This window comes from Portunus trituberculatus, chromosome 30 (genome assembly GCF_017591435.1).
Source record: "Portunus trituberculatus isolate SZX2019 chromosome 30, ASM1759143v1, whole genome shotgun sequence".
In the NCBI taxonomy this organism is placed as follows: domain Eukaryota; kingdom Metazoa; phylum Arthropoda; class Malacostraca; order Decapoda; family Portunidae; genus Portunus; species Portunus trituberculatus.
Genome location: NC_059284.1, coordinates 11,813,059 through 11,840,249, shown reverse-complemented (window position 1 = coordinate 11,840,249; position 27,191 = coordinate 11,813,059). Strand labels below are relative to the sequence as shown.

Below are 27,191 nucleotides of genomic sequence, written 5' to 3'. Positions count from 1 at the left end.
ATCTATTTGCATGGTTATCTATATATCTGCGGCATCTATCTATCTATCTATATCTTATTTCGCTTTTCTTCTTTACTTTTGATTCATCACTTAATTTCTTGCCTCTGCGTAAGAGAAATACAAAAAAAGGAACAAGAGACGGGGGAGGGGGGGAGGAGAGAGCACGCACACAGATTTATATCAACATGTAAACACTGTCCTCTCGTCTAATACACACACAACCTTCTATGAATTTCTGAAGATGCTGTACTGTTTCCCCGCGCTCAAGGTTCCAAGGAGGTATGCAGTCTAAACTCTCTCCACTGCACTCTTGCAAGGCACAGCACTAGAGGGGGGAAGGGAAGGAGAAGCACGTAACAGGGTCAAGACACGTGCCTGCAAGATTATTAGGTATGTGACGTGTGTGACGGAGGCCGGGGGTGGTGGGGGAGGTCATGTGTGACGGGAGGGCTGGTGGAAAGAAGTGTGACAAAGGGGCAGGGGGGAGGGAAAAATTAGCAGTGTGTCACCAGAGAGAGGGAGTGACGGCGAGTGACGCAGAGTTTAAAGATAAGAATTATATATACTCTCTCTCTCTCTCTCTCTACGTTATTGGGAAGCTTAAAAAGAGACAAAATAATGGATGAGGATGATAGAAATAAGTAGTGGAGTCATGTTTCATACAGATTCAACAGTTTCTTCCAGGTTCCCTTATTTCTAATGTCCTTAAACGTAACAACGCAAAACCACATTCAAGAAACCATCATAACATTCTTAATACTGGATGACATGTTAAGATAATATCATGGCGGGGTGTAATGCGCATGACTACAATAGGTCATATGCCATTATAGGAAAGGGTTTGAGGGTTAATTGTGCGGGGGGTTAGATTAAATGAAGAACTTTAACCCCTTCAATACTGAGACACATTTTTACCATGATTTTTGGGTATGATACGATTTTATTGACAGTAGAAATTGTCTCTGGAGGTCGAAAGATTAATGGCCAAGTCTTTTCTATTTTAATCCCTTCTCTGAAGCAGGATAGAATCGCTAAATAGTAACCAGAATTAATATGAAAACGCGGCACTGTAGTGAAGGAATTAATGGTCCACAGGAACAACATATAGGAGTAGAGATACAAGGCATAATTTAGTCTCCCCTAATAAAAGTCCTTCCTCTACGAGTTGAGAGTACGAGATGTTATGAAAACAGAACTTAAGCGACCACAATACAGGCGGCCAGTTCTGATATTCAGTTCAGTTCAGTTGTGATATTCCATGTGTTCCTTATCCCACTTTGAGCTGCACCCCAGAACACAGGTGAGGGAGGCAGTGAGGCATCCGCGCACTAGTCATCATGGTGCTGGGTGGTGCATTAGGGTACAGCAGGAGAGGTACACGGAGACACCTGCTGCTCGGGTGCTGTTGAGTGAAGGTACATTAGTGTCGCAAGGTTAAGATCACCAGCAGGTTATAATGTAGCCTACGGTAACATATTGCCACGCCACGCCGTCAGCCTTACCAATGGTGTCAAGAGGCCGGTGGTCGCGATATGATGGACTCGGTGTGTGTGTGTGTGTGTGTGTGTGTGTGTGTGTATGGGGGGGTGGGTACGGGCGGACCACTCTCCTTTTCCACCAAGGTTCAACAGGCTCAGGAATTCACTGTTGTTGCACTCTTGTGTTTATTCTTCTACGAGTTCTTGATTCAGTTGCATCTTGTTGTGGCGAGAGGTTGTGTGTGAGGGCTTCAAGGTTCCTGCCCTGACTGACTTATTATCTGTTAACCCTCTGCAGTTTCCTCACCACCTCGCCTCTAAACACACACACACACACACACAAACCTGAATCGAGCAACTGAACCACACACACACACATCAAGAAATATAGTTTTCCAAACAGAAGCATAGAAATAAGGAACAATTTTGATGAAACAGTGGTTCAACCAAGAAATATTCATGACTAAGGCTAAACGGGATGACTATAGATATGGAGACAGGACAGCACAAGCATAGTCCTTTTCCTGTAAAACACATCTAGGTAAACACACACACACTCACTTGTAACAATACTTAATAGACAGCAGGTGTTTTATGGATGCCCTCTGGGGAAATAGTTTTTTAAGCTACCTATTTATTGGGAAGAATTCTCCGATTCCAGTGCTTATAGTTGCATGTTTTCCAGGTTGACAGAATGGCTGACAAGGTGATGGTGATGGTGGTAGTTGCAGCAGCAGCAGACCAGGACACATGCTGGGATATTGTGTCCATCAGCAGAACTGACCTCATGTCCCACAGATTTATGCCCTGTGATGATTTAGAAAATTGTCCAGTGAAACCAGTGGCTGTGATGGGCACTGCTGACCAGCCCAACGAGTGTGTGAAGTGTGATGTTAGTGAGTGTGACATGGACACTAGTGCCGTCGGGTGTTTCTGTGGCAGTGATAACCTCATCAATGGTACGGTGGGCTGTAAGAAAACAGGAAAGCCCAAAATGAAGGCAGTTCACATACAGACAGAGGGATTGTTCTTTGCAGCTTTCCTAAGAGAGTTACAATGCTCCCTTGTGTACAGACTGTTAGTGCTGGAGCAGTGGACTTGTGTGTGGAGGAAAAGATTTGTTAAGACCAGCAGTATCAACAACAGAGCAGGTGTAGTGGTTCATGTCAAAGTGCACAACAATCTGCCCCATGTACTGGACTATGCCTGGGGGGAGAGGATGAGCCTGTGTGTGGTGGAGCGGCAGCAGCTGGACATTATGATGTCATGGCTCTCGACGCTAGGTGGGGCATGTTCGGCCCTTGGGGACCACCTGGTGGACTTTGCTGAGCGAGCTGGGGCCATCTCTGCCAAGCAGCTCCAGATTGCACTGCGCCTTGGGGACCCAAACATGGCGTCCCGGTGCAGGTTGTACGCTGCCATCTCACTCATCCAGAAGTGTCGCTTTAAGGTGAGATGGTCATTCTTGTCTGGTAATAATTTGACTGCTTTGTTTTGAACTATAGATGTGTTTGAATTATACTCTCAAAATGTCTAAGTGATCAGTTAGGTTATCATTCACATATTCAAAGTGCCTGTCTCCTCTGGTACAGCTTGCAGCAAGTGTCATCAGGCAGGAGTACCAGCGGACACTCAGTGTGCTGCCTGAGGCCAGGGACATCCGTCTTGTCAAGATGTGTCAAGGCATCTGGACCAAATTGAGGCATGAGAAAAAGATCTACTACCAGAAACACAACTCGCCTTCCACCAGGACCATCTAGCTGCCACACTGCCTTGCCTCCCTGCCCACTGACTGACTCCAACTCTCTTGAGGTGTAAATAATGAATTGTTTGTTGGATGGGTGAAGTGACTAAAGGTGGCATCATATAAGAATTTGATGCCTGAAACACATGAGGGAGGACTTACATAGAGTGGCTGAATTATAATATATTAACTACACTTCTTGTACTGCCAATAGGCATGCTACTTACACACGGAAAGTTGTGAATGCAAGGATGAATGCCTTTATGCCTCACTGCAGGTGACAGCAAACTCTGATGTCACAAAATGTATCTACTAAGCATTCTGGCTACTACACATGCATGAGAAACACAGTCAATAAAAACACAAAAATGTTAAAATGGTCCTCTTTGATTATATACAACTGCAGAAAATACAAGGATTTTATCTTCATATTGCTGCTTTAAGGAATGATAGAAGACAGAGTCAAAGGGCAATGAGTATTCCTACATGAAGATGCATGCCATATTCCTGCCAGTGTGGCCAGTGGGCTGGTGGTGCCAGGCATCCCTGAGCCCTGGTAAATGAAGTAGCTGTTTGTTCCCTTTCAATTTGTCACCGACTGGTGCACACTTAAGGGGACCATCCAGTGGCCATGGTATCAAAAAATCTGAAAAATATCGAAAATCCCCAACACCACCAGAGTATCCCCAAACGTATGGCAACATATTGATGGAGTATTTTGGGGAAATACGCTAAAATACGTGGGGTATTTAAACTTTAAAGGGCCCCTGCCACGCCCACTGCAGCTTCCCCCCTTCCCACTCTCTGTACCATAAATGATGATGATAAGCACGGAAAAAGCCATGGAAAGTGGTTTCTTTGGTAAGGTAAGGTGGGCGCTGGCAATTTAGTACAATGGCATACACAGGAACACACCCTCTCCCCTTCCATTTCAGTGTCCATGTGACTGTGATGGGAGGAGGATCTATTGAGTATCTCGGCCTTTATTTCACACCTTGCAAGCCACAATCCAGCCTATTTTACCTGCCTTTTTTGCATTACAGTGTTTAAACAAACAGTGCAAGTGGAAATTACAAGTTGTACCAACAATGTATGGATGGGAGACACCCTCGCCTTCAAGCGACTAATAACTACAATCATTGTAGGGGCAGCCAGGTGCCATATGAGTCTTACAGAATATTCCAAACATGCCTAAAAAACATATATGATGCACATGGTGGTGTATGAGCACGAAATATCCAACCCAAATAAATGTACAGGGTCATAGAGGACGAAAATGACATCTCTGGGTTTTTTTCCTTTTTCTCAGTTTCCACTTTTTTATCATTCAAATCGTATCTTCTCCCACATTTCTCAATGGATTTTCAATTTTGAGATATCATTTTGAAGCTCAATGAAGCTGCAACATTTCTGTCTCTTAGAATTTGGATTTTTTTTTTAAGTGCCGCAATGTAATTTTATATAAAAAAAATTGAAAAAAAAATTCATAATGACCAAAATAAAAAAATCAAAATTCTATGAGAGGGAAAGTTTTGTTATACAACATACTTCATATCCATACTGGCGAAATTGAAATCTGTCCTCTGGTGACAAAGTTTATAGGAAAAATATTTTTTTCAAAATTATTTATTATTTTTCATGCAGTTATTTATGGGCCGATTTGCTTGTAACTACAACACTAACATCTATCAGCGGAAAAAAAAAAATACCAACGTACCTCTATTTTCGATTTTTCAAAAACCTCAGTGGACGGTCCTCTTAAGGCTTTAATGAGCCTAAGAGTAGGTAGTCAGAACGATCTCAATTGTAACCCAAGATTGAAAAACAGGACTTCCTGTGTTGTAGTGAGAGGGACTGCTGCCTGAGCCACAGTGCTTCCAGTAATGGGAAACTCAAGAGGTTGCACATTAATGTCTATTATAGACTCCCCTACTATTTATTAATTTTATCTACTCTGCTGTTCTATGGGTCTGTTAGTCAACAGTGAAGCTCCTTACACTGCTCGCTCCTGCAAGGTGAGGGTGTATTGAGCATCACAGGATTGTGGAGTTGTTATATATGGAAAAGGTAGCAAATGCTGAGGAATATTACTCTTGTATTTGTGACCTTTTGTTGTTTCCATCTGAAAGTTGTAATTTTAGATTTGTGAGTTATTTTTGTGTAATCAGTTTTTTTGTTTTAAAGAAAGGTGCATGAACAAAAAATAACATGAACATTCAGTCTCATGTAATTTTTGGTGCAGCACATCCCAGCTGAGTGCCAACCTGCTGGTATGACGGGGGCTGGTGCACCACCAGGCCACGAGTCACCATGCCATTCTACAGCGCGTGCTCTGAAATGCTCAACTCAACATGCTGTCAGTCTGTGAAGTCAGATGCCAGCAAGGACATATCAAACAACAATTCATAGATATATAGTATATATACATGATTAATGTAGATGATTTAATAGGTACACAGTACCTTGGATCATAAATATGGCATGTAATTATATACATCAAATGTTTGCATGCATATTGTTATAATTACAATTGGTGCTGTTACATAAATTGGCATAATTAGTGTTATTACTAAGGAAGTATTGACAATTTAAATACATACAGGATAAAATACATTTAATTAAATGTTTCCAAGTAAAAAATATAAAAAGTTGAAACTTGCAAATAAAACCTGCATAGTGAATCACAATTTAAACTTTCAGTGTCTGCTCACCAATCAGATGCTTTTGATTCATACGTGTAGGTGTGTCATACAAACTAGGTAAAGAAAAAATATATATTATATTTCAAATAAAACCCATAAAAGAGCCAATATTACAAAGCTCTCCTATGTCAATGTATATCATCCTAGAATCTTTGGTAATGCTAACCTCAGTGAAATGAGAGAGGGAGAAACAAAAATAAAAAAAATACAATATCATGGTATTTCACTGAGTTGTCAGTCATGATAGACACACAAGAAGCTGCAGTGATAAAATAAATCTATCCCTCTTGTGTTGTGGGTGATGATTAACAAGGATTTACTCACTCTGATCTGAATAGAAAAATACATGATTGGATAGTCAGTTCCTAACTCTCTATGTCTGTAACACCAAATGCCAACATCCTCCTAGTTTTAAGCATCTATAACCAGTAGCTTCTATGGCACAGGTATTTTTCAATATAACACAGTTTTTATCAAGAAAAGTAATGCTACACAGAAAAGGAGGGAAAGCCAGGTAAAAGCCCAGGTGAAAATGCATGAACAGGAGGCCTTTGGTGCATGAACCTAGCTAAGCTGTAGGAGTGTGGCTGTGACAGGTGTGTGGAGTCTTCAGGTGACTATAGTGTTATATCACTGTATTGCTACTGAGAATGTTATGAAGCTTAGTCCATCAAGGGGAAGGGAAATGCATCTTGAAATCTTCATACCTATTGTCTGAGCCACCAAAAGGGTCAATACAAAATAAATAGCTAAGAGGCCGAACGTAACACGAAAGGTTTTCATCACATTTATCGGGGACGAGTGTGGAATGTCTACGAGGAAACCCAAACCCAAACTGTCTGAGTAAGTAACGGTGTCCTGGGAGGAGCGTGTCCCAGTGGCATCAGCACAGTGCATGATTCCTCTTGAGAGTGCCAGATTCCATCCTGACAGCAAGTGAGCTTCAATAACAACAGTAGTAGGACAACAAAACATTACACTTTGCATGAGACGATGCGTGCATAAGTGTCCCTGGTATTTGCGTAGGTTCTAATATATTGCCATGTTGAAATTATTACGATATAAAATAAACAGGACTAACTTCAAACTTAAGATCCATTATAACACTGGGGCTGATATGTTATGTAAACCTATGACTGGAGGACTCATACAAAGCATATCACGTAAAACAGGTGGCTGCCACACACCACCACCAACACCATCAGGCAGGAGCTTGTCATCGCCGCCACCACCACCACCACCACCACCTGACACTCGGTGAGCCTGTGAGGATGCTGCGTGAATATTTGGGGCACGTCAATTTAACTTGTGGCGACTTACTGAACAGACAGACTAGTGAGGCTGGCTGGCTGGGAATACTGCTCTTGTTATCATCACTTCATATTGGAAGAAAATATGTAAATCTATAACAATGAGTACAACTTCATGGAACAAAACCATCAATGACTTCAAAGTAGTAAACAAGTGCAGATATATATATATATATATATATATATATATATATATATATATATATATATATATATATATATATATATATATATATATCCACACTGTCATCTATAAATTAGCTACAGAATACATTCCTGCAACTTACATTCTTGGTCTTTTCAAAACAGTAAATACACAATCCTTCACAAGTGTCTTTCATTTACTCATTCACTCTCTCACACTCACACACACACACACACACACACACACACACACACACACACACACATAGTATCTCCTAGATATGCTATTCCAAATAATATCTCCAGCAGGCTGTATCCTGTGCACACCATTCACTTCACACACACACTGATCTCTTGACTCCTGCCTTCCACACAGGCAAGCTCATCACAAGCAGCAAGCTATACTGTATCATGTAACACTCAATCCCATTACATATATCTCAGCTACCTATTGCTATGTATAGTATATTTTATAAAACAACAATAATAATTGGAGCGTGACAACTGGCTTTAAGATAAAAATATATTCTTTGCCTTCTGTGTACTAGATTACATCTTACTTCCAGCCAAATGCTTGCAGTCTTGGGCTGGCTGAGGACTGCTCACGTACTACTTCTCTCGTCTCTCAGGAAACAGCGGAGAGAAGTGAGGGACAGGAGGAGGGACAGGCAGATAGACGGCAAGTGTAATTGTCAGGTCGCGAGTACAAGAATACGTACAGTACTTGTTCCCAAAGGTACTGGTCGAGGGGATACACGGGGCAGGACTTTGTGCACTCATGGGTAGTGTGGTCTGAGCAATGTGAGTGTCTGACAGACGTGTTGTTCTGAAACGAAGAGCTGTACTGGGAGACAAGTGACTGCAGCAGGAGTTACATACACACTCAACAAAGGATAAAGTGACTTGAGGGTCAGATGACTAGAGCCATAAGCTCACAAACCATACAAATGTCACACACGTATTTCTTGCTGAATTTTGAAGCCTTATAAATATCCTACCTGGTTGCAATGAAACACAACGTTATGGTTGACAGGTTAAAATGTAAAAAGTAACCATGACTCGGAACATAAAAACTGAAGTTTCTCTGGCCCTCCTAGACCAGTAAGGGGACAGAGACTTCACAAGATGAGTATTGGGCAGTGCTGACCACCATGCCTCAGCCAAGATTTCTCACCTACTTCCAAGATAGTCTGTTAAAAGAATTACTCATTTTCTCTCAATATAAACACAACACTTCCTAAAAATTTAACCGCTCACATTCAAACAGTGGTTTATGTGTCGACACATACATGTGTTCAGATATCACTCAACGAATGCCAATGAAGTCCTCACATCATGTCCAGCACACCACCATAGCATCACACACACACACACACACACACACACAAGCATACTTCAGGTCTTACACTCTACAGCTCCTGTCTCCCTACGTCCACTGGTGTTCCTCCTGCACCCGCTGGAAGCATTCCTCCATGAAGTGGTACTGTAAGACAAAGAAACCCTGCATCACATCCTGTCCATCAAAGCTCCTCTGCTGACACTCGCATTTCAGTTTCCAGTGACTTATAATGCTTCTCAGAATGTAACCAAATACTTAATTCTTAAAGGAAGGTCATGGTGCTCTTACATATGGTGTGAAGATCTTGACCCATCTGATGAGTTCCTCTGTTTGCCGGTACAGGAAGCAGAACGCCATCGCCTCATCATCCACTTCATACTTCTCGATCGTTGACCAGGCAAAATCAATTATCTGACTCTGGTAGTGGAAGGGAAAGGAGGCATTTTATACTATCCTCACTAAACAAGTCATAAAACTTTGTCTTTCTCCCTTCACTGTCTCCATGGCCCAGATGCAAAGTGTGGTACAAACAGAGGTGCCAAACTGTCCACAGGGAACACTAACAAGCTTTCACATTCTTAGCACTACCTGAAGTGATCTGTACCTGTAATGAGCCGTCCTCTTTACACGCCTGCAGCCTGAAGGACTTGTACCCCACGAAGGCGACCACATGGCCCTTCTTCCTTGAGTCACAGGGGCAGTGAGGGAACACAATGTCCCCGTAACCTTCACAGCCTCGCACCACCTGTACCACAACACCACACAGTAATCTCAACGCTTTCATTCATAGCAATATCTGGTGTTAACCCCTTCAGCGCCATGATGCATTTCCATATTCATTCTGCTTATTATTTGGTGATTTTATACAGCTTCAAAAACTTATGTGGGAGGATTAGAATAGTGGAGACTCTGGCCATTAAGTTTCTGACCTCCATAGACCCTTCCTAACTGTCAATAAAATGGTCAAATCTACACAAATCTCAAGATAAAAATGTGTTCCAGTATTGAAGGGGTTAAATGTTTGGAGAGTTGCCAACCCACCTGGAGATACTGTTCCTTTCTAGCCACGTCCTGCAAGGCCTTCAGCTGGTACAACTGGTCCGTGGGCTTGACATGCCCCCGGTTCACATCCTCCACCGCTGTCCAGAAGAGCCAGGTGTGCGCCATATCGTCTGAGGCACACAGTCGCAGCTGAGGGAGTGAGGTGCCATGGTCAGGTATATTTGTGACTGACTGTACTCTCTTGATGGTATTATGGATGGCTGGCCAAAAAGCATCTCTGACTGGTAATAGTGCATATATTTGTTCTTTAATGTGCTTTTGTTTGTTCCTTGATGTACCTGGCATGCAGTCACCATCAATTGTTGTTATATTTTTTCATGGCTAGCTATGGTACCATCCCTTTGTGAAGCGAACCAACACACACACACACACACACACCTCTCTGTGTGGGTTGAATATCCACCGGTGGATGCATAGGCAGGTGGCTGTGGCTGTGCTGTAGTTCTGGATGTACAGGTTGTGGGGAAACTCATCATCACTGATTTTTCGTTCTGAGATAGGAGACATACCGGTAATTGTGTTAAAATAATTTCAAAGTGTTGGTCTCTTGTTGAAGGCAATAGTTTCCTGGACCACCTCTGCTATATACAAAAGAGGACAAGACGTCTTAGTTTTGCCTGTCTATAAAATTCATCTGATCAGGAGAAAGGTGAGATAAACAATTACCAAAGTTGTACTCCACAATTTCAAAGAGGGCAAAGCACTTGGCTGTCTCGGGTGGAATGTTGATCTTCTCCACCACAGCCTGGTACACTTGATGGGCCAACACGTTCTTCGCCTGTGTCACCGTCACCACACTCTTGTCTGGCAGCAGCACCTTCAGGTCCACACGAATACTGTTACCCTGAACGAGAAGACAGTGTTATCCTGTTGGTTCAGAAGTGTGTGTGTGTGTGTGTGTGTGTGTGTGTGTGTGTGTGTGTGTGTGTGTGTGTGTGTGTGTGTGTGTGTGTGTGTGTGTGTGTGTGTGTGTGTGTGTGTGTGTGTGTGTGTGTGTGTAAGGAATTGAAAGATCTTGAAGTGCTTGTATGTGTAATATAAACCTCATTTCAAAGTAGGAATATTACCTTCTTGGAAAAATAAGGAAACACAGTGTAATGAATCTTATGGCTTTCTTAGTATGTCTCCTGGTCAGTCAAGGGTTGTGTATTGTCTGTGTCATATATGCACCATTTAAGTGTAAGGGGAATATTAAGTGGGAAAAAAAAAAAAAAAAAAAAAAAAAAAAAAATACAAATGCCTTAAAAATTAGTATGATGCATCAACCCCTTCAGTACCATGACACATCTCCATATTCATTCTGGTTACTATTTGGTAATTTTACACAGCTTCAGAAACTTATGAGGGGGATTAAAAATAGTGAAGACTGTGGCCATTAATTTTCTGACCTCCATAGACCTTTCATAATGTCAACAAAAAGATGTAACTGTACACAAATTTCAAGGTAAAAATATGTCCCAGTACTGAGGTTCAAGCAACACATAATACATTAGATACGATACTACACAATCATAAAAAGTAAATGAACACACAAAATCAAGGCAATCAAGTGAATATTTTCCTTGAACAGTGAAATATGTGAAGCAAGGCAAGGTGTCTTATCACCAACCTGATGATCATCTGAGTCATTGAGGAAATCCTGCATGATGTCACTCTCAGCTATCACCCTCACCGCACACACCTTCTCTAGATAAAGCTCCAAGCCTCGGCGACGTCCATCAAGCTGCTGCTCTGAAAGCCTGATGGACAGTTATGTGTTGTGAGGAGCTGTGCTTGTACATTTTAGTCTGAGTGTTAGCTTTCCTCCCAAGACTGCAATCTTAATCCTGCCATGTCTTCAGTAAAAACAAACAAATAAGTAAATATGGAGAGAAAAAGAAAGAAAATATATATACAATTTCTGTAGCTCAGATCTATTATACATTTCTTATTCTTCTGGATCTTTTCATTCATGGTAAAAAGAAAACACTTCAGAGAAATTTCCTAACTTCAGAATAAAGTCAATCCATAATTAGTATGATCCAGCGTCATGAAACACCACCCACACGACTGAAAAACCATAATACTGAAGAAAAGTCCTTAATTCAAAGACATTTATAACACACACAAAGTAATGAACAGTGAAGAAGCGACACCATTAACTTTTCAAACACCATCAAACACCACTGGGCACAAGGCAACACTCACGAGAAGGGCCACTTTCCAGGGAGTTTAGGGAAGTTGAAATCCATGAACTCCCTCTTGAGATTATTGTGTAGGTTTGAGAACTCCCTGTAGCGGCGGGCACACAGGTGTCTGCCAGCCATGTAGATATTGAACACCACATACTTGTCCCCTCCAGCCTCTATGTATGAGTAGTCTGGGATGGAAATGGGCAGAGATCGCTTCTCACTGTAGTCTATGTACGAGAACCCAGAAGTCTCCTCGCTCGGTTCCAGCCTCTCTGCCTCCTGGTGTATAGGGACAATTACTTTATTTTTTCTATGTATGAGGGGAAATCTGGCCAAGGGCAACAAAAATAATCAAGCAAAAGGGCCCACTTAGATGCCAGTCCTAGCACAATTAAACTCAAAACTCTTAACCTGAATGTGTTTAGATGAGAGCTTGACAGGAAGCACACACCAACACAGTAACAAAGCCAGCCCTCACCTTCCTAGAGACAGAGATGACGGTGAGTCTGAGTACATCGCCGCCCTGCTTGATGAGTTCCACCACATAGCGATGCTCAGCGCCCTCCACATTCACCCCATTGCTGTAATACAACACACTCACTTCAAAATATTTGCAGATATTGAGATGCCATGGATGACCTGTTTAGTTTGTATCTCTTGACACTTATCTCCAACAGTAATATCGAATGCTCGTTTGGTTACACTTTATTTGTTAGGATTGGTTAAGTTCAATGTTTAACAATTTCAGATTTTTTGGAGTTAGGTTAGGTTACTTAGGATTGGTTAGGTTAACTGTTTTCTTAGATGATTTCACTTTTTTTTTTTTTTACGGTTGTTGTGTTCCGTAATGACAGTCTTTCTGTGTGGACCATATAACTGAAATTTTCCTAACTCAAAAACTTATCAACTTGTGATGGAAAGGCTACCAAAAACATGTTTTAGAAAACTCTCCATCGTCATAAAATTGGTCCGAAAAAACAGTGACGTGGTATAAACTCTAATATTACCAAGTTAGGTTCACAGATAAGACTCAAGTGAAAATATTACAGGACAGGATATACCTACCCAACCAACACACTTAAACACAATGCTTACGAGTACTCATCACCCATGACTAGCAATGACAACTCAAAACTAATCTGAACAAGAGGAAAGATGTGTTACGACAGTCAAGATTTAAGAACAAAAACAAAAACTGGTACTGTGATAAACTTAAAATGCACAACTCGAAAACACTGACGGAAGGGAAAAAATCAAGGAATGTTTGGTTAGGGGGGAGACAAGAATCAAGTGGAAAAATTAGGTGACGGAAACAAAATTACCAAATTAATGCACCTACATACAAACCCTCACAAAACTAAATAACGGCAGGCAAACCACAGCTCAAGGAAACATAAAAAGGAACAGAAAAGACCGACGAGAGAAAAGTTAGATTAGGAAAGACAAGATTCATGAGCAAAAAAATTAGGTAAAGACAATAACACAACTCAAAAATATCAACTGGTAATAAAAGTCCACAAAAACAGAAAATAGCAAGAAAGAAAAGGAAAACGAAGGCAGTTGGACTACGACAGACAAGAAAATGAAGCGAGGACATTATCACACTAACTTTACACACGAAAACACATGAAACCCAAACACACATGAATAAAGCACAACTCAGGAGAGAGAGAGAGAGAGAGAGAGAGAGAGAGAGAGAGAGAGAGAGAGAGAGAGAGAGAGAGAGACAGGAACGTTAGATAAGAACAAAACACAACACTTATACACTTAAAAAACACGAACAGTATAGAAACCAGAGGAAGGAACACGAAATAACTAAATCTAATAGGCAAGAGAACTTATATATGCGAAGACGAAAAAAAAAGGGAAAAGGAGAAATAGAGGGAAACTTATATTAAACTGCCACATCTTACACACGAAATAACTAAAACTAATGAACAGAACTTATGAAGACGAGAATGAAAAAAAAGAAAAAGGAGAAATAAAAAAAAAGAATCTAATGAGCAAGAGAACTTAAATGAGAGAATGAAAAATAAGAAAAAAAAAGGAAAACTCTTAAACCACCACATTTTACATCACACAACCACACAAAGGACATACACCACAACTTACACCTCCAGAATCCTGTCGCCCTTCCGTATGCCTGCCTGTTCCGCCGCGCCGCCCTCCAGCACGGCCGAAACATGCTGCAGGGGCGGGTACAGGTCACCATTGATCGGCCGCCACTGACCTCCCTCGCTGACCTGACCTCTTACGTTAAACCCGAATCCCGTGTCAGTCTTGTAAATGGTCACCACTCGAGGACCGGGGTTAAACTGGCTCATGGCGGCTGCAGGTTTGTTTTCACTGCTCCTCTCCCTTTGCCATGATACCTGTGTAAGCTCACCTGCCAGCTGGCCCTCCCACCCTCCTTCCTTCCCTCTCTCTCTTTCTCTCTCTCTCGGTTCCTCTTATCACGTTTATATTTTCCTTCGTTTTCTCTCTTCTGTTTTTCATCTATTAATTATCATAACTGTTTTGTGGTAATATTACGGGTTTTTTTGTCCTTTTTCTCCATCTATCTGTTTCTTTTCTGGCTGTCTCTCTCGGCTCTCGATCGCTCTCTCGCTCTTTCTTATTTTTCAGTCAGTCTCTTCGTTTCTCTCTTATTTCTTATTGTATATGTTTGCATGTGTTTGTGCGCAATTATATGAGCTGCAGTTTTATACGATTCTCTCTCTCTCTCTCTCTCTCTCTCTCTCTCTCTCTCTCTCTCTCTCTCTCTCTCTCTCTCTCTCTCTCTCTCTCTATCTGTATTATCTTTTGCTATCAATGCTTTTTTTCCTTATGTTTATGAAATCTCTCTCTCTCTCTCTCTCTCTCTCTCTCTCTCTCTCTCTCTCTCTCTCTCTCTCTCTCTCTCTCTCTCTGTGTGTGTGTGTGTGTGTGTGTGTGTGTGTGTGTGTGCAAATAATATGCAACATCAAAAATTGTATCATCAAGAGCAATTTTCTCATTTCCATCTACAACGCTACATGCATATTCCTTTTTAAAACTAGAGGCTGTAATGATTCTTAATTGTGGTGTTCCTTGCAAATAAAAGCACCGTTCTTGGAGTACATTAAGGGCTAGACATTCAGACGTGTTTAATATAATATACCTGGCTAACCTTGGGAGACAGGTGAGAGGAACAGGTATACAGACTACAATTCGGTACTCTAGATTTCTTCAACTCGCTCTTAGGCAGGTGAATTAATATATATCACCAAAACAAACACCTGATAAGCACGATATGGACATGCTATCATTTGAAAGATGCAACTATCACAATTTTGAAGGTTAATATTGTCTCAAGGTCGCATCAAGTTTTCATTTCTTGCGTCGATGGAAAAGAGAGGCAGATCTTTTCCTTTATGGTTTGTACACGCATCTATTTTCAAGGGCCACAGGAATAATCAGTTGTATTCTAAAGAGTTGTCTTATCCGCCTATAATGCTGAAACCTTGCTAAACAATCACTGGGCACAGGAACCCTTGATAACTCTGATAACTTCAATTGAATCAAGTTAAGACGACCATGCAGATGTTTCGGAATGCATACAATACATAAAGAACACACGATGAAGTACACCAAGACTCCTAAGACGAGAACTCGAAAGGGAAATGGAAACAGCAGCAGAGAAAGTGCGACAAGTGTGTGTGTTTGTGTGCGTGTGTGTGTAGGGCAGTGCGCACCGCCACGAAACGAGTCTCGCTCCCGTGAACAGACGAAATCCGGGGTGGCGGGAGACAAGACGCATTTAACTCGCACTAACTCCACTTCCCCCGTCACCACCGACCCACCACACGCCCACACCCGCACATAGACCACCACAGGGACCACCATACACCATACACAGAGACACACGGGACTGCACACACGTTAAAACACTGGAAACATGTCAAACTGCAAAAAACGAAGGAGCGGTGAAATGTCAAGGGGTCACGATAAAACCCAGCCACTTCTCCAACCAAACACGAGTAGGGAAGGATGACAGTCACCTCACATAGGGGCAGATGACTCCCTGAAGGCTGCCACTGAGCATATTCCAAGAAACCTTCCTCACTTCAGCTGCTGTGACAAAGCAGTGATGGTGGCGATGGTGGTGGTGGTGGTGGTGGAAGGACCGGTGTGGTGTTTGATGGCAACTTTTACCCCTCTGAACTCGTATATTGAGGCCTGCAGTGATAAATCTTAAGGGTTTGATAGTTTGTTTGCTTCCATGCACTCCCTGCCCTGCCTGACCTTGTTGGTAGGAAATGATACAGATGAAACGTTGATAAATGCTCCGGTAATGAAAGATGAAATTAAATGTTAACCTTCTCTTATATCTATACCTTTCTCTTTCCAACACACACACACACACACACACACACACACACACACACACACACACACACACACACACACACAGAGAGAGAGAGAGAGAGAGAGAGAGAGAGAGAGAGAGAGAGAGAGAGAGAGAGAGAGAGAGAGAGAGAGAGAGAGAGAGAGAGAGAGAGCACATTCGTCTCTAATCTTAAATGTAAAAAAAAGACAAACAGTATATTTACAGAATCACATTTTGATTCTAACACGCAAATGAAACTTTAAATAAGGAGTTTGTAGTCAAGCGCGCGCGCACACACACACACACACACACACACACACACACACACACACACACACACACACACACACACACACACACACGATAAGAGGGCGCATTAACCTAACAAGAGGAGAAGAGATAAGGATGAGCAGACAGACTTCAAATGGAGCAATAGATGAGTGGAATGCATTGCCAATGGAAGAGAGAGAGAGAGAGAGAGAGAGAGAGAGAGAGAGAGAGAGAGAGAGAGAGAGAGAGAGATGGTAATCAGGTATAGAAAATAAGAACGGGATATAACAAACTTAAGGCTGTAAACAGGAAACACACACACACACACACACACACACACACACACACACACACACACACACACACACACACACACACACACACTGGAGGCTATAGTAACAATATTCAAATCACATCACAGGCTGGTGTCTCGTGGCGGTGCGGTGTGGCAGTGTTTACAAGAGGGAACAAGAGAGCCGTTGTTGTGGAAACCAGAGAGGAACTATTGTACACTTGTCCTGACATCTCATTTGACCTTCAGTGTTTGTGTATTTCCTACCATTACTACTACTGCTGCGGCCTCTACTACTGCTGCTACTGCTGCTGCTACTGCTGCTGCTAGTACTACTACTGTTGCTATAAAGTGGTGTAGTAGTAGTGGCAGTAGTAGAAGTGGTGGTGGTAGTAGTAGTAGTAGTAGTAGTAGTAGTGTTAGAAGAGAAGAAGAAGAAGAAGAAGAAGAAGAAGAAGAAGAAGAAGAAGAAGAGGAGGAGGAGGAGGAGGAGGAGGAGGAGGAGGAGGAGGAGGAGGAGGAGGAGGAGGAGGAGGAGGAGGAGGAGGAGGAGGAGGAGGAGGAGGAGGAGGAGAAGAAGAAGAAGAAGAAGAAGAAGAAGAAGAAGAAGAAGAAGAAGAAGAAGAAGAAGAAGAAGAAGAATTTTAATAAAGTGGCCAATTACTCTCTCTCTCTCTCTCTCTCTCTCTCTCTCTCTCTCTAAATAAATAAATAAATATAATCTTGGATATGAAGGAATAAAGTAAGTAGTATATAACTTTACTATAAATTGTTACTATTATCATCATTATCATTATTAATATTATTATTATCATCATTATTATTATTATTATCATTATTAATATCATAATGAAGTAATCAGCGTGAATATGTTGTAACCTTGAGGAGGAAAGGTGTCAGGTGGTATTGATTGTGTTGCTCGTCCCCTCCTCTCTCTCTCTCTCTCTCTCTCTCTCTCTCTCTGTGTGTGTGTGTGGGCGTGTGCACTGTGCATGCATACCTGTTTTTTTTGGGAACTTGATACTGTCCTCTCTCTCTCTCTCTCTCTCTCTCTCTCTCTCTCTCTCTCTCTCTCTCTCTCTCTCTGTCTCTCTCTGCATAGTTCTGCAAGTATAGGAAAAAAATGTCAATATTCTTTCCACAACATAAAAATAAATAGGAGAAGGAGAAGGAGAAGAAGAAGAAGGAGGAGGAGGAGAAGAAGAAGAAAGCAATCACCACCACCACCACCACCACCACCACCTATATCTAATCATCTCAGAAACTCATCCTCACTTTTGACAGCCTCTAGTAGAAGTGACACAGGATTTTAATTATGCTTTTTACGGTTCTAGTGACAGATTAACAATATTTCTAGACTCTCAATAGCAAGAACACTTGTGAAAACTCGGCTAACCATCTCTGTGGCCTCTGAACACTGGGTCCATATTCAGAAACGCTTTCCTGCTTTCCTCTTTCACCACGACCATTTTCCAAGGCCAAAGATATGATTAGTATGGTTTTCAAGGGTGTTTCTCCAGTTAATAATGTAGAAATCTTGTCAATCTGCCTCTAGAACCATAAAAAATACCCTAAAAAACCCGCGTAAATTTAAATAAAAGCCCTTTGAAATAGTAATGAAGTACAGTAGTGTTTGAGAATACAAGCTTAAGTCGTGGTGAGAGCAAAGCGTTCTAGAATACATCCCTTATATCTGCGTCTCTCGGTAGCAACACGAGGCTTCAGGAACAGAGGAGGTGGACGGAGCCTTGAGGAAGCACTTAGGGGGAAAGAAAGGAAGGCAGGAATGTCAACTTTGCTGTTGCTTGTTCCGCCTGGGAGGGAAAGAATGGACGTGTGCGTGGGAGAGGAAGTTAGTTGTTGTTATTGTTGTTGTTGTTGTTGTTGTTGTTGTGGTGGTGGTGGTGGTGGTGGTGGTGAGTAGTGCCTAGTATTTTTGTTCTATTATTTATTTATAAGAGCGTGTACTGCGTAGAGACTGATATTTGAGAGAGAGAGAGAGAGAGAGAGAGAGAGAGAGAGAGAGAGAGAGAGAGAGAGAGAGAGAGAGAGAGAGAGAGAGAGAGAGAGAGAGAGACAAAGGAGAGGAAATGAGGGTATACAAGACACAAATAATGACTTTTTAGAAGACTCGTGCATCGGGAAGAGAAGAAAAGTATAAGCCCAGGAAATGGTGGGCGTGTCATTGCACTTATACCACTCATACCAAGAGGGCGAAGGGTCAAGCGGTCGAGAGGAGGAGGAGGAGGAGGAGGAGGAGGAGGAGGAGGAGGAGGAGGAGGAGGAGGAGGAGGAGGAGGAGGCTGCAGAGATGTAACCATGTATTTGTATGTGAAGGAAGAGCAGGAAATAACGTTTAGGGAATCAATAATATGTTAGTCATCAAAGTAGTAGTAGTAGTAGTAGTAGTAGTAGTAGTAGTAGTGGTGGTGGTGGTGGTGGTGGCAACAAGGACAATAACACAACAACAACAATAACAACATCAACAGCAGTAGTAGCAGCAAAGACTTACCTATCTGATCACCACCAATTCCGTCTTGTCTTATCTCCATCTCAAATAAATTTTCAAACTCAATATCTCTTTACAAATATGTCTAATCATATCCCCAAACCTTCCTATTGTCTGTACTAACAACTTGATTTCTCATCTATTCTACTCACACAGCAATTTAGTCTTGTCTTATCTCCTTCTCATACTCTCAAACGCCATCTCTTTATAAATCTATCTAAGCACATCAATAAATCTTCCTATTGACTTTACTAACATCTTAATTTCTCATCTATTCTACTCATATATCAATTTCTTCTTGTTTTACCTTCTTATACTTTCAAACACCATCTCTTTCTAAATCTATCTAAGCACATCACTAAATTTTCCTATTGACCGTACTAACAACTTAATTTCTCATCTATTCTACTCACACATAACAATTTAGTCTTGTCTTAGCTTCTTCTCATACTTTCAAATACCTTCTCTTTATAAATCTGTCTTACCACATCACTATACCTTCCTATTCAACATATTAACAACTTAATTCCACTTGACTCCACTTGTACATGCCAATATCGTCCTGTCCTTCCACATCTAACTCTACCTGTCTTGAACCAGTTACTTCTCCTCCTCTTCTGACCTAATTGCTAAGTCTACTCCAGTCATCTTGTTTAGCAACCAGTTTCGTCTTGTTTTCTTCCCACATCTCTGACCTCGACAAGTTTGCACCAGTTACTCCTCTGATAACTAAGGCCTATGATTTTTTTTTTATATCTAATAGTTTACACATATCTTGCTATCTCTCAAGCTACGGTAGGGCATTTTAATCTACGCCTCTCTTCGGGAATGTTGACTTTAATGCCTCGTTCATCTCTGTTAAGCGATAATAAGCATCTCTTGTATCAATTTAGCTAACCTTCCTAGTACAAGCTTTGGCAATCCTACGCGACCTCCTGTAATGCGAGGAAGGACACGGCTAGGGTGACGGAGGAGGGTGGACGAGAGAGAGAGAGAGAGAGAGAGAGAGAGAGAGAGAGAGAGAGAGAGAGAGAGAGAGAGAGAGAGAGAGAGGACAATTGAAAAAGGATATTTAAACCGCATGAATAAAAGATGACCTTGAAAAGAGAGAAGATTGCAGACAACTGTTCAGAGAGAGAGAGAGAGAGAGAGAGAGAGAGAGAGAGAGAGAGAGAGAGAGAGAGAGAGAGAGAGAGAGAGAGAGAGAGAGAGAGAGAGAGAGAGAGAGAGAGTATGAAACAGAAAGGAAGACAGAAAAGGGCCTTGAGGAACCATGGGACCTCACACCACCACCACCACCACCACTGAGGCAGGGAGCACCAGCCAACATTACACACTCTACACTGTCTCCCAACCTCAGTAGCTTCTAAACAGTGACGGGGGACGTACGTCAGCCCCTCTTCCTGCCTACCCTCTGGAGAGACAAGCTGCAATGTGCCCCCCTCGACTCTCCTGACACCTGGCGAGCATTCCATTAGTGCCTTACGGGATTCTAGTAACACTTCTGCAGGTAAGACTCGTGTTTGTCTGCCCAGGTGAGATAATGGTGTACCTGGTTTGACACAACGGGGTTTTCGCTATTCTTGTGTGTGTGTGTGTGTGTGTGTGTGTGTGTGTGTGTGTGTGTGTGTGTGTGTGTGTGTGTGTGTGTGTGTGTGTGTGTGTGTGTGTGTGTGTGTGTGTGTGTGTGTGTGTGTGTGTGTGTGTGTGTGTGTGTGTGTGTGAGTTTTGCAGCTTCAGGAGAAATTTCCAGATTATAAATGTGTGTGTGTGTGTGTGTGTGTGTGTGTGTGTGTGTGTGTGTGTGTGTGTGTGTGTGTGTGTGTGTGTGTGTGTGTGTGTGTGTGTGTGTGTGTGTGTGTGTGTGTGTGTGTGTGTGTGTGTGTGTGTGTGTGTGTGTGCAAGGAAACCACCAACCCACACTGCAAAGGGAGGGACCACGCGGCAAGAACTAAACCGATAAACAAAGCGAGTGAAGTGTCAAAAGTGAGAAGTGTAAGTGATAGTGTTATCTTAGCGTCTTTCCGGTCGAGATAGCCTCACATCACCGCCATCACCAGATAGAAGAAGAAGAAGAAAAAGAAGAAGAAGAAGAAGAAGAAGAAGATTAGAAGGAAAAGATTTTAAAACAGTACCAAACACAATAAGACAAAAAAAAAAAAAAAAAGATAAAGTAAGAAAGCAAAATAAATGTAAGAGATCCATCGACCTTGAGGAAGAAGAGGGAAATTTTAAAGTCCACACCAGAACCTTCCTTACCTTGCAGGACTCCAGCCTTTAACACCCATTACCTATCAAAACAACACCCATTACCTATCAAAACAACACCCATTACCTATCAAAACAACACCCATTACCTATCAAGACAACACCCATTACCTATCAAAACAACACCCATTACCTATCAAGACAACTCCCATTACCTATCAAGACAACACCCATTACCTATCAAAACAACACCCATTACCTATCAAGACAACACCCATTACCTATCAAGACAACACCCATTACCTATCAAGACAACACCCATTACCTATCAAAACAACACACATTACCTATCAAGACAACACCCATTACCTATCAAGCAACACCCATTACCTATCAAGACAACACCCATTACCTATCAAGACAACACCCATTACCTATCAAGACAACACCCATTACCTAAAAAAAACTACAGAGAAAAGAGAGAAAAGGAAAACACTTCTCAAACACTCTACATTGATCTCAGAAAACTGGAAGGGTCGAGCAACATCTCCTAAAGTACGCCAATATATATCGGAAAAAATAACCCTTTACCAAAAACTACAGAAAAAAAGACACAAACAAAAACAATTACTTCTCACTCCACATGACCTTAGAAAACGAAAAAGGTCAAACAGCATCCCTTTAGGCACGCCGGGACATCACCACTTCAAGGGTAAACTCAAATAAATTCCTAACCTTTTAACTTTAGTGAAGAGTGAAGGAAATTGCATAGGAAAGTTAAGGTAATGGACGAGAGAGAGAGAGAGAGAGAGAGAGAGAGAGAGAGAGAGAGAGAGAGAGAGAGAGAGAGAGAGAGAGAGAGTATACCCACAACATAATCCTATGTGCAATCGAACACAACCAAGAAAATCACAAAAAAAGTAAAAATTAAGAAAAAAAAGAAAAGAAACCGGAAAAAGACAAGCGAAGTAACACCATCTCTTTTTCTTCCTCCTTCTTTCTCAAGTCAGGGAGAACAAAACTCTTTTCTTCCTCCTTCCTTCTCAAGTCAGGAGGAACAAACACCCTTACGGACGCCCTACAGAAACCCCACAACGCTCTGCACCACGCCAGGGATTTCCTAGAAGCGTGTTTGTTAATCTCAGCCAGAATTGTCCTATTGTTAGTTACCGCCTGGCACTTCCACGCACGCGACCAACGTTAATTCTTGAAAAAACTGACGTAACTTTAGGAAAATTCTAAGATACCGGAGAGAGAGAGAGAGAGAGAGAGAGAGAGAGAGAGAGAGAGAGAGAGAGAGAGAGAGAGAGTCTTGCTTCTTTGCTTGACCTCAAATGAACTCGCTCTAAAAAAAGTAATAATCCTATTGATATAACATAACTATTGACGCTTAGTGTGTGCGTTCGTGCGTGTGTGTGTGTGTGTGTGTGTGTGTGTGTGTGTGTGTGTGTGTGTGTGTGTGTGTGTGTGTGTGTGTGTGTGGCGAAAGGATGTGCGTTGTGTAAGTTGTTGTGACGTTTGTATTAAGTGTGTGTGTGTGTGTGTCAGAGAGAGAGAGAGAGAGAGAGAGAGAGAGAGAGAGAGAGAGAGAGAGAGAGAGAGAGAGAGAGAGAGAGAAAGCACCTACTTGCATATTACACAACCATAACAAACACAGCAAAACTAACTTCATAAAAAAGGCGAAAAAAAAAACAGGAAAACGCAACAAATTAATACAATAAAAATGACACAGAATAAAGATGAATAACAGAGAAAGAACACACACAAAAAAAAAGAATAATAAGAAGCGTGATGTTATGCAAGCTATCCGATTCTGCACACACGTGAACACAACCCCTTACTATTCAGACAAGGCCAACACAACAGGCAAGAAATAAAAAAAGAAATTCCAGAGGTAAAATAAACCAAAAAAGGGATGGAAATTAAATAAATAATTCACAAATCTATTAAGATGACTATACGAAAATACATAGATACATTGACTCTTCCCATATTGCAGTTCACCAATGTTTACCTTCCCAAAGACCAGGTGAGAGAGAGATACCTCACCTCACTAAAACATATTGCACGCTTAATGAACTGAGGAGACCCTGGCTGTATCCTGTTCCTTCTTGACTGACTGACAGACTGATGCTTTGATGGACTGATTGACTGACTTACTGATATACTGGCTAAGTGAGGGATTGATGACTTGGCTGACTGACTGATTGACTTACTGATTAATTGACTGATTGACTGATTGACTAAATGATGGATTGATAACTTTACTGACTGACTGTTGACTGACATATAAGATAGCAACAGCACTGACTGAATGACAGACTAACTGACTGACTGACATATGACGCAACAAGAACTGACTGACTGACTAATTGGCTGACTAACTGACTGATTAATTAACTGAAAGCCTGACTGACTGAACGATAAACTGACTGACTGATCTATGACGTAGCAACACTGGGGTTATATGGAACTGACCTTTACGAACTGTTACCTTAAGAATACCACCACCACCACCAGCACCACCAACCACCACCACCACTTCTTTCTGCCTATGGGAGTCACACATATAATTAGTCACCACCTTTATTTCGCTTTCTTTAAAAGGTACACTATTTCCGTAATCCGGTGTTTTGTATAAGTCTTTCCTGTTCTCGGAGTTTCTTGGTGGATTAAGTCTTTTTTCTATGCATGAGGAACACTGGCTTAGGATTGCAAAAGTCTTTATATTGTTTATTCTGTCCACCTCCCCAATGTAAGAGTAAACCAGTATTCACCAGTAGTCCTCCCCAATACTGGTAAACTCTGGAACTCCTTACCTGCTTCTGTACTTCACTCACACCTATATTCTTTTTCAGAGGAAGGTCGCAAGGTAGTTTTCTAGTTCTGGTTAATCATTTAGTTTAGTCCTCTCTATCACTAGTAGTCTCTGGAACTCCTTACCTGCTTCTGTACTTCACTCAGACTTATATTCTTTCAAGGGGAAGGTCGCAAGGCAGTTTTCTAGTTCTGGTTTATCATTTATTTCAGTCCTCTCCAACACTAGTAGTCTCTGGAACTCCTTACCTGCTTCTGTACTTCACTCAGACTTATATTATTTCAAGAGGAAGATCGCAAGGTAGTTTTCTAGTTCTAGTTAATCATTTGTTTACTTTGCACCGCCTAATCTTGAAGAATACTTAGGTGATTGTATTTTGATTTATGTTTGTCACAGTTCACTCCTTTATTTGGACCAATGGGAATTTAGTAACTTTCAATTTCTGCATATTTTGGCCAATAAAACTAACTAACTATGGATCTTTTGTGATTTGAAGTTCAGTGAGGTCTTTTTTCTCCTTTAGATTTTGTTGTTCTTGATCAGTGCTACTCTTATACTAGGTAAATAAAAATATTCTAGGTTACTTCATTCTTCCTGTGTCTCCTGTTTGCTGTGTTTCTGTGTCTTCCTGTGGCAGTGCAAGTGATATTCTTTGGCTTGCTTCTGTGAGTTGCTACAGTGCATCAGTCTTCACCTTAGTCTTCTATGTCTTCTTCTGTTTCTTCCTTCATCTATACATCTTCATTCAGTACATTTGGACATTTTTATCTTGTCTTTTCCGGAGTTGATTTATAAATGTTCTTTGTGGTCTTTCTTCTTTAATGCATCCTTAAACATTTGTCTTCCTCCTTCAGTTCATTCATAAATCTTTTCTTTAGTTTTCTTCTATGTATCCACAAAACTCTTCTTTACTCTTTGTTCGTTAATGTATCCACACATCTTCCTTTTGATATTTTCTATTGCATCCACACATCTCTCTCTCTCTCTCTCTCTCTCTCTCTCTCTAAGTGTTCTGTTCTCTTTGCCTGCGCAGGATGGCGGACAACAACAAGCCACCGAAGGACTGGGAGCTGCGGTCCTTCTCCTCTGGGAAGCTCAAGAAATCCTCCTCGGTGGAGATCCTGCTGGGGACTCATCCTACACGCGGCCGCTTTCTCGCCACCTCCCCGCTGCCCTCCAGCCGCGTCACCAGCCACAACATGAAGGGATCAGGCCGCCCCTCTAGCACCCCGAAGGCTGGCACCCTCCCCTCTTCTACAGCGCCACTGTCTGGTGCCGCCCCTCCCTCAGTGCAGAACGTAGGTGTTAAGGACCAAGGATCAGTGCCAAATAACACAGTGCCACAGAACAAGGCAGCTGCAAAGACCAAGGAGACAGTGCCAAGTAACGCAGTGCCACAGAACAAGGCCGCTGCAAAAACCAAGGAGACAGTGCCAAGTAACGCAGTGCCACAGAACAATGCTGCTACAAAGACCAAGGAGACAGTGCCAAGTAACGCAGTGCCAGGGAAAAAGGGAGACGTAGCGATAGAGATGGAAACAGTGCCTAGTAAACCAGCGGTAGCCAAGGAGAACAAAGCAGTGACACCTGAACTCACTGGGTCGAACAGTTCACTAATAAGAATGCTGGAACCCACACCTGTCCCTGTGCCCGTCACCTCAACACCTGTGGCCGCTAAACCCCCGCCACCTGTCCTCCCCACCCCACTACACACACCACCCCTGGCCAGACTCAAAAACCTGAAGGACAAAGGGAGTCACTTACCGCCCTTAAACACCTCACACAAGCTAGACCAGTCCCCTATGAGCACACCTCGAGAGACTCCCAAGAGCACTCCGAAGGGCACTCCCAAGGGCACCCCGATCATAGGGAAGCGAGGTCACGTGTTCTCAGTGTCGACGCCTGACGTGGAGCCTGAAACTGGGCAGCCTCTTCCCTTCCCCTTCGAGAGAACCAAGAAACCAGTGACGGAGTGCCTTAGTGACCCCTTCGAAGTGCGCCGCAAGATCAAACCCCTGACAGGTGAGAGAGAGAGAGAGAGAGAGAGAGAGAGAGAGAGAGAGAGAGAGAGAGAGAGAGAGAGAGAGAGAGAGAGAGATTTCTGGCCTTCTGTGTTTTTCCAAGAGCACGAATTGTACTTTTTCTTTTTCCGTGAGTAAAATCAAGCTCTTACTTTATTTTTCATACTCTTTCTCTTTTCTGTGATGTTCCTGACGCAACTCGCATATTTCTCTCTCTCTCTCTCTCTCTCTCTCTCTCTCATGTACAGATCGTGTAATATTTTTTTCTTTGTGTGTGTGTGTGTGTGTGTGTGTGTTTTGTGTGTGTGTGTGTGTGTGTGTGTGTGTGTGTGTGTGTGTGTGTGTGTGTGTGTGTGTGTGTGTGTGTGTGTGTGTGTGTGTGTGTGTGTGTGTGTGTGTGTGTGTTCCCTGCAAACACACCTGATAGAAAATTAGAAATACACAAGTGTAAAGTATAGTATTAATCTCTCTCTCTCTCTCTCTCTCTCTCTCTCTCTCTCTCAAGGGTAAGTTATCAGGTTATTCTTCATCCCATCCTTGGTACGAATATCTATGTATGGGATTCTGCACACACACACACACACACACACTCTCTCTCTCTCTCTCTCTCTCTCTCTCTCTCTCTCTCTCTCTCCATCTGTTAATTAAATAGTTTTCTTTTGTATGATAGAAGGACGGCAAAAAAACACAACATAGAAGAAAAGGAAGTAAATTAAAATCTGTCAAACATTGCGTAAGAAAATAAAAGAAAACCAAAAAAGAAAAAAAGGCAAAA

At 42.0% G+C, this 27,191-nt stretch overlaps 3 protein-coding genes and 1 long non-coding RNA gene across 10 annotated transcripts in view; 2 read left to right on the top strand and 2 right to left on the bottom strand.

Annotated features, from left to right (window-relative positions):
- The first annotated feature begins 1,152 nt into the window (after window positions 1-1,152).
- On the top strand, window positions 1,153-6,138 carry LOC123510917. Of its 3 annotated transcripts, XR_006676642.1 has the most exons (4): window positions 1,153-1,300; window positions 2,164-2,928; window positions 3,071-3,290; window positions 5,465-6,138. XR_006676642.1 is itself a non-coding variant. In XM_045266406.1 (3 exons), exons 1-3 carry the CDS (start codon window positions 1,259-1,261, stop codon window positions 3,236-3,238), a joined length of 975 nt encoding a protein of 324 aa, XP_045122341.1. In that variant the 5' UTR covers window positions 1,153-1,258; the 3' UTR covers window positions 3,239-6,138. The 3 variants fall into 3 exon arrangements, 2 of the variants coding, with proteins under 2 accessions (XP_045122341.1, XP_045122342.1); XM_045266406.1 differs by having other exon boundaries at window positions 3,071-6,138; XM_045266407.1 differs by lacking the exon at window positions 1,153-1,300 and adding an exon at window positions 1,518-1,544 and having other exon boundaries at window positions 3,071-6,138.
- Window positions 5,625-16,105, bottom strand: LOC123510916 (sorting nexin-27-like). 2 transcript variants are annotated; one of them, XM_045266404.1, is made up of 10 exons: window positions 15,970-16,105; window positions 12,429-12,531; window positions 11,967-12,229; window positions 11,389-11,518; window positions 10,446-10,623; window positions 10,158-10,270; window positions 9,759-9,908; window positions 9,322-9,462; window positions 9,006-9,134; window positions 5,625-8,861 (listed from the first exon to the last, which is right to left on the bottom strand). In XM_045266404.1, exons 1-10 carry the CDS (start codon window positions 16,011-16,013, stop codon window positions 8,805-8,807), a joined length of 1,308 nt encoding a protein of 435 aa, XP_045122339.1. In that variant the 5' UTR covers window positions 16,014-16,105; the 3' UTR covers window positions 5,625-8,804. The 2 variants fall into 2 exon arrangements, with proteins under 2 accessions (XP_045122339.1, XP_045122338.1); XM_045266403.1 differs by lacking the exon at window positions 15,970-16,105 and adding an exon at window positions 14,063-14,661.
- Window positions 16,106-20,681: 4,576 nt separating this feature from the next.
- LOC123510913 overlaps window positions 20,682-27,191 on the top strand; it is a 56,517-nt gene continuing 50,007 nt past the window's right edge. For 2 of the 4 annotated variants that reach the window (XR_006676639.1, XM_045266400.1), the window contains exons 1-2: window positions 20,684-20,879; window positions 25,429-26,417. Coding sequence is in view for 3 of the 4 variants with exons in the window: in XM_045266400.1 (XP_045122335.1) it covers window positions 25,430-26,417 (988 nt within the window). In the remaining variant the exon portion in view is untranslated. Of the gene's footprint in view, window positions 20,880-24,564; window positions 24,696-25,428; window positions 26,418-27,191 lie in introns of those variants that run through there. The other 2 variants (XM_045266402.1, XM_045266401.1) reach the window with 2 other exon arrangements.
- LOC123510915 lies at window positions 20,994-22,289 on the bottom strand. The gene is made up of 2 exons (XR_006676641.1): window positions 21,990-22,289; window positions 20,994-21,946 (listed from the first exon to the last, which is right to left on the bottom strand). It is a non-coding gene; the product is annotated as an uncharacterized LOC123510915 (long non-coding RNA).

Excerpts from the sequence above, each read along its gene's own strand:
- LOC123510917 (XM_045266406.1), top strand. The coding sequence starts at position 1,259 with ATGTGTTCCTTATCCCACTTTGAGCTGCACCCCAGAACACAG. Across the intron at positions 1,301-2,163 it reads AGCTGCACCCCAGAACACAG|GTTGACAGAATGGCTGACAA; the intron begins GTGAGGGAGGCA and ends CATGTTTTCCAG. Across the intron at positions 2,929-3,070 it reads TCCAGAAGTGTCGCTTTAAG|CTTGCAGCAAGTGTCATCAG; the intron begins GTGAGATGGTCA and ends CCTCTGGTACAG.
- LOC123510916 (XM_045266403.1), bottom strand. The coding sequence starts at position 14,274 with ATGAGCCAGTTTAACCCCGGTCCTCGAGTGGTGACCATTTACAAGACT. Across the intron at positions 10,271-10,445 it reads AATTGTGGAGTACAACTTTG|AACGAAAAATCAGTGATGAT; the intron begins GTAATTGTTTAT and ends CTCCTATCTCAG. Across the intron at positions 9,909-10,157 it reads TATTCAACCCACACAGAGAG|CTGCGACTGTGTGCCTCAGA; the intron begins GTGTGTGTGTGT and ends TCACTCCCTCAG.